The 6,365-nt window shown below is 41.0% G+C and overlaps 1 protein-coding gene across 2 annotated transcripts; it reads right to left on the reverse strand.

Moving 5' to 3' along the window:
- Positions 1 to 241: 241 nt before the first annotated feature.
- Positions 242 to 4,311, reverse strand: il10 (interleukin 10). 2 transcript variants are annotated; one of them, XM_088921096.1, is made up of 5 exons: positions 4,108 to 4,311; positions 3,822 to 3,884; positions 3,307 to 3,462; positions 1,312 to 1,374; positions 242 to 1,160 (listed from the first exon to the last, which is right to left on the reverse strand). In XM_088921096.1, exons 1-5 carry the CDS (start codon positions 4,276 to 4,278, stop codon positions 1,068 to 1,070), a joined length of 546 nt encoding a protein of 181 aa, XP_088777222.1. In that variant the 5' UTR covers positions 4,279 to 4,311; the 3' UTR covers positions 242 to 1,067. The 2 variants fall into 2 exon arrangements, with proteins under 2 accessions (XP_088777222.1, XP_088777223.1); XM_088921097.1 differs by lacking the exon at positions 3,822 to 3,884.
- Positions 4,312 to 6,365: the final 2,054 nt, after the last annotated feature.

A 6,365-nucleotide genomic window follows, 5' to 3' on the forward strand; every position in this document is an offset into this window, starting at 1 on the left:
TAATACTATCAAATAACATAAATAAATACAATTGTTCATATTCAAGCACTGTTCTAATAAAAACATATTTATATAAATTAATGGTAGAAGACTGAAAATTCTACTTTGGATACAAACAGCAGATAAAATATCCTAGGATATAATATTTTCTAGTGCCATACACCAGTGTGACTGAGTAAACAATGTCATTGTGTCAATATGACTTTTTTATAATTGTTTTTTGTAGTTCTTCCTCAGTTCAAATAGATTTTGCTTTTCTTAAAGAGATTAGAAAGTTCAGATTCATAAGAATCTATATGTTTCTCCAGAAAAAGCAAAGTTTACTGTACTCACATGCACACTGCCTGCATTATAAGTGCAAGGTTATTCATAGTAGGTTTTGTTTTAATTTAAAAGCTTTTTTTCACAGATAGAACACAAGGCAATACCAGTTAATGATGTTGCTCTGTGTACATTAACATGAATATTTGTATTAAAGGTGCAGTAAACTCTGCTTTGTTTTCAAATGATCAAGTCAGCAAAGCTTAATCAAAAACCAGACATATGCCAGTCTTTCCACAGAACCAGCCCAGTGCAATACAATTAAGTTCTATTAGAACTATGTAAAATATGTTAAAAATTGGTACTGTACTACAGTTTTTGGCAGTTAAACGTTTAAATAGTATTTCAAATACAAGAAAAAAAATCAGGCTTCAAGTAGTGTTACTGTGGCACGAGCCATTGACACTAATGTGCCACGGACAAATCTTTCTCTTACTCTTTTTTTAAATGAACACTCACTTGGAAGCCCATGAACACAGGTTGGGTAAATTCAGTTCCTGGGGACTGCGGACTACTGCTGGTTTAGAAGTACATTAAAATTAACAACCGGTTCAGACCTAGAGAAGATTGGACTTATCTAAACCAGTTAATTAACTGATTTAGATAAGAGGCAGTGTGAAATCAGAGGAGACCGAGTCCCTCTTGGAACAGAGTTACCCATCCCTGCTGTAAACACAAGTGTTAAAAGGGTTGTTTTTTAAAAGCTGCTACAGTCTGATAATGGGGAAATCCTGCACAGTCTGCCTCTAGTGAGACCTTTTGCGCACCAGGTACTCTTCGATGTAGTTAAACAACAGGTCCAGCTCCCCCATGGCTTTATAAAGTCCTTTGCCCTCCATCTGTGAAAAGAGAAGCAGAACAGGCGCTCAGCGAACGGCCATCTAAGACAGAGGCTCTCTGATGGAATTTCAGTGGATGAATGAGCGAGATGACAATCTCTAGAACCGCAGTCCAAAGATCACAGCATGTCAATCTGAGAGATACACTTACTTTTCTATACTCATTCGTGATGTTCTCAATCTCAAAGGTTTTCTTGCAAGAGAAGTACCTTCGCTGAAAGGCAAAAGAGACAGAACATGAATATTATTTTTTGTTTTCAAATAATTTTTTTGTTTTCATTTTATTTATATGTTTTCATTATTATGTGTGTTTTAATTATTTTTTTGTTTTTGAACTCTCTCTTAAGAGGCAACTATTTTATTAGAAACCTAAACACAGAAAATTTGTTTGAGAGTCTGCAGAATGAACTGGCAGATACTTCTAATGTTAATTAATTTGAATCCATTACTTTGCCACAAGTTCCTCGTCTGTCTGCATCACATTTAGCCAGATTTAACTGTGCCACACTACACTTAACCCTGTCTTGGTCAGAACAAACCACAGTAAACTTTTAGAAGGCATGGCGAACTTAACAGAACACACTCAATGGGCAACAAAGCAAGGAGATCCTAATTTGTTAGATGGTGCACCACTTGTTACATTTCGAATAACTTATTTTTTGGTAAAAAAGCTTTATCTTAAACCAATCTTTTGCGGACTGATGAGAACATTCATTCATGTTTTAATGTAAATCAGTAACACTTTTTGCACACAAGAAATGTGTTAAACTATCGTTCCTTTTTTTCTTTTTTAGAACTTCAGGGGATTACACACAAAATCAGTCGTATTCGTGTTTAAAATTCCGCACACGACGCACAAAAAAACCTACAAACGCGACTCCCGCTTCACAAGGTATGTAATTGCTCGGACAGCAAGGCGATATTAAAGTAGAAAGAGCTGGTCTTGTAACTTTACAAAAATACGTAACAACAAAACTTCTAGCAGTCTGGAATTGTTTGCGTCTAAAAATAAAGTAAAAAGTTATCCCTTTGATTTAAGAAACAAGGCATTTGTGTCATGGCTGACGTAACAGTGTCTTTGGGGCCCAGCCTGCTTTACGTACAAGGCCACACAAATGGGGAAATATCACTGGGTCACTGGCAAGGAGAGCTCCTGCAATGCTGTGAGTGACTCACAGCACTGCGGTGTTTCTCCGTTATACAACTGCAACTTAACCTAAATATTGCTCAAGTCCTAGTACCGCCACACCATGAAGCCCAGACAAATGTGTCACGCCACGGAGAATCCCGGAGGAAGTCAGGCGGCTGCTCGGCACGTTTCTCTCTAATCGTTTTGTTTACAAGGCTCATGGTGAGGCGACGGTCACGCACCCACCCGAATTTAACACAGCCCGTCCATTTCGCACCATGGCATGGCAAACGAAACGCCCCCCCAATAAAGTAGTAAGACTTCATTAAGCCACTAAATTGCCTTATCTAATAGATTTCCCAACCCTTTTGAATAGTTATGTCACCTCTCAATACCGCTTTAGCATAATCGTGCATTTCTTAATGTTATGCAAGCATTTGTTTCCGATTCAGCAACTACTGGATTACAATGAGAGGCAAAGGGATTCGTCGAATTGAAATTGAGACTTGAAGCTGCGCGCTGGAGATAACTTTAACACGCGTCTGCTCGTCGTGCCTCGGCTTCACGGTTCTGCGCCGCACTGCCTGCCTGCCTGCTGATTCACTGAATGAAATGAATCACTATCGCGCTTGTGTTGATGCTAAACCCGAGCGACTTTTGAGTAAGAACCTCACAAACGTGCTTTGCAGAAAAAAACAACACGGCGGGTGAACAGGCTGCAATATTACTAATTTTAATAGCAGTTTTATTTTTCGTGTGTATCACAGCGCGCTGAGCTGACTTTACCATGACCCGGGCACCACAGCGACCAAGGTATGTGAATACATTTTGGGGTCTAAAAATGGATCCGATTAAGAGGCAGCCCTCTCTTTAGTTGAAATCTACCGTAATCTCACGTCGTCCGAACCACTTTATTTAAACTAAGAAAAAAATAAATGAAACATTTCTAGGGTGTTTTAACTGCACCTTTCGTGATGCACTTGGAGGAAAGAAAGGCATCGGGCAGAAGAGACTTACGCAGCGGTTGAGGTTCGCCTTCAGATCGATGAATATATTCCCAATGCTGTTAAGGGGGTGCTTAAAATCGTTGCCCTTGTCTTTCGCAGCCGCAGGCAGAACCAAATCCAGGTAAAAACGCAGCACCTCTTTCATAGCATGGCAGCCGAAAGGGCTCTGGTGGAGGGGAAACGGTGAAACGTGAATTAGACTTAGATAAAAAAAAATGCAAAAATATATTATTTTTTAATTTACTCTGAATACGTTCCCGACAGTGAAAGGATTTGACTATTTCGTTGTAAACTCTTTACTTGTACGAAGAACTGCGGGATAGAAAGTTGTAAATATTTCAGTGGTTCGGAGCGAAGGATTTGAAACTGTACATAGACTCGAAGCATCAAGCACAGTGGAGCCCCCTTGAGTTTACCTCCTCTCTTAAAAAAATATGAACTTCGTTAGGGCGAAGCTCCGTATCAGAATTCAGAAGCTCAACTGAACAAAATACAGATTCTGAAAAAAAAACCCAAGATATTTACATGCAGCTCTTCCAGCAGAGCCTCATCCAGCAGCGCCGTGTCAATCAGCTCATCACTGGCTTCCTGTGGAGGAAAAGGAGCGATATTGTCAGCCATGCAGAGTTTAGCCATGAAAGCGTTCCAGTTTCCTGGGAAGGGGGGGATGAAATAGCGCTTTAATGCCAGAAAGTGAAGAAAAGGCAAGGAAGAGCAGTTGTGAGTCTGCTCTAGTGAAGAGGCGGTTTGCACCACCGTCTCAGCATGAGAGTGCCCTGTTGATTGCTGCCTTCATCAGTGCCATACTCACATAATAATCTCTTATCTGGGAAAATGCAGTCCTGAGCTCCTTGAGCCTCACGGGGAAATTCTCAATGAAGAGGCAGCAGTTGTCCCCGCAGATGTTCTTCTTGCTCTGAGAATTTTCAACGAGTAGTGCCGATATGAGAAAAAGCAGAGTGCTGAGCCACGAGAAAGCCATCTCCTGTTTTCTTGCTTAGATGTTGTCTTCAAATATTGCAGTATTAGTGCTGCCAGGAGAGGTCTGTAAGCTCAGCCTAACTGGAGGACTTTTTATACTCCAAACAGCTTGAAAATTTCCTTTCCAAGCTTCCTGTTGGGTAAAATTGAAAAAAGGGGTTAGTAATTTTACTGGCATCACCTCCCCAAATTGAGGGGATGGCCAACTCATCAGCTGAGTGTGCTTACTAGTGTGATACAGCGGTTTCCTAATGCAAATCAGGGCTGCAGAGGAAAGCAGCGTTGAAATGCATATTATTACAAAATAGGAAAGAGAGGCTCCACCCTGAGTTATCTCTACTAAGGTGTATGTTCTTATTAAAACCCTAACATATAATTATATGTATCATTGTTTTGTGAAGAGCACACAAATAAAATAGGTTTTTTAAGTAGATGATAATTTTTACTCTCATTAAACAATGTGTATCATAACCTTTTCCAACAAACTTAATTGTCCTTTATATGTAAAGTGTATACACATAGTCCTTAATTTTATCTTCTTTAATATAATGCACAGAAAGGATGAAATATTCTTTTATTTGTAATGATGACTCAATAAAGTGATTTGTTTTTTACTTTATGAGGAAATAGACATGTAATCAAAAACAGTGATTGATTTCATTTTTACTCATTTATGAATATCTAGTGAGAGCATATATAGTTTTTTTTGCTGCCAAGGGGCACTTGTCACTTGAGTTTGTGACAAGTTGTGTTAAATGTTGGAATAAAGTCATTTACTTTTTGTTGCCAGGTTGGTTTCCCTGTGGTGGGGGGTGGAGGTGAGATGCACAGGTTGTCTAAATGTGTCAAGAACTGTGTGATAACAGTGACTGCCACAGCAGCAAGAGCCTTGCCTTTGCCCAGTATGTCAAGTGCTAGTTTTAATAATGAGCAGTGGTGAGTACGTTTTTCACGACAAGAAGTTATATGTTTATGTGTTGCTGGGTTATATGGTGTAGGTGAGACTGCTGCCAGTGGATTTTGATTAGCCTGTGGGCTCCCGCCCGGTGAGAGGCCGGTGTCAGCTTGCTGCGCCAGGGACAGAGCGCGGCACCTGGGACACCATGTGGGACACCTAGCCCGTGCCAGGGGGTGACCCACAACCACAACCGGAGGAGCTCGGGCTGGGCCAAAAGCAGCAGGGCTGGTGGCTCTGTCTTTCAAGGTTCCACATCTCCCAAGTCAACGCGCAGGTCCGTAACGTGTTACCCTGCTGTGCAAGGTGGTTTTATAACCCGTGATGTGGCGTGCTGATGACAGAGGGATCGAACTTCAGTGGGGCTTCTAGGTCACTTTGAACCTCCAGCACCGCATCACTGGGAGAGGCTCTTAAACTGGTCCATCCATCCATGTCCTAACCGCTTTATCCAGTGCAGGTTCACGGGGGAGCCAGAACCTATCCTAGAAAGGCAGGATACACCCTGGATGGGACACCAGTCAATCACAGGGCATGAACTGGTCCAGTGAAACTGAATTAGCCATTCCGAACTAGGGTGGTGGTGGGGTGAAATCCTGTAGGTGGCTCCAGTCGAATGGGCTACTTTGGCTTGCTGCACTTCTACTCCTGCCCACTTGAGTAATTTTGTACCGCCAGAGTCTCAGAGCCTTCATTCTTGCATTTAGCCTGTTAATGATCATTTAAGTGTTGAAGAAGCCAATCGTGGGGAAGCAGTTCTGCTGTGGGGTCATGCATCGCCAAAATATGTGTCATTTAGATCCGCTCATGATCGCTCCACTGTATTCAGTGGAAAGATCTTTCTAATCGTGTAAGATCTACCTCTACATCCCATGTTGGTAGAAAGCAATGAATCCTACACAATCCTAAGTTAGTGGACCACTTTAAAATTTAAAGATTTAAAGCATCACGGTCTGATTTTCTGTTGTGTACTGACTTGGGTTTAGCTTTACAGATTTGTTCATTTTAATTTTAATATAGGTTACATGTTTTAAATTTTATTATACGCCGGTTTATCCCAGGAAGTAGTTGACAGAAATTACAGAAATTGGTGCAGGTGTGCAGTTTGCTTCGTAAATACATAAAGTGAATCT

This window comes from Atractosteus spatula, chromosome 7, assembly GCF_055471065.1.
Source record: "Atractosteus spatula isolate fAtrSpa1 chromosome 7, fAtrSpa1.hap1, whole genome shotgun sequence".
NCBI lineage: Eukaryota > Metazoa > Chordata > Actinopteri > Semionotiformes > Lepisosteidae > Atractosteus > Atractosteus spatula.

Bases quoted from the DNA above. Each gene is read 5' to 3' on its own strand.
- il10 (XM_088921096.1), bottom strand. From the start codon at position 4,278: ATGGCTTTCTCGTGGCTCAGCACTCTGCTTTTTCTCATATCGGCACTA. The intron at 3,885-4,107 runs GTGAGTATGGCA...TTTCCTCCACAG, and splicing joins CCCAGATAAGAGATTATTAT to GAAGCCAGTGATGAGCTGAT. The intron at 1,161-1,311 runs GTAAGTGTATCT...CTCTTTTCACAG, and splicing joins TCACGAATGAGTATAGAAAA to ATGGAGGGCAAAGGACTTTA.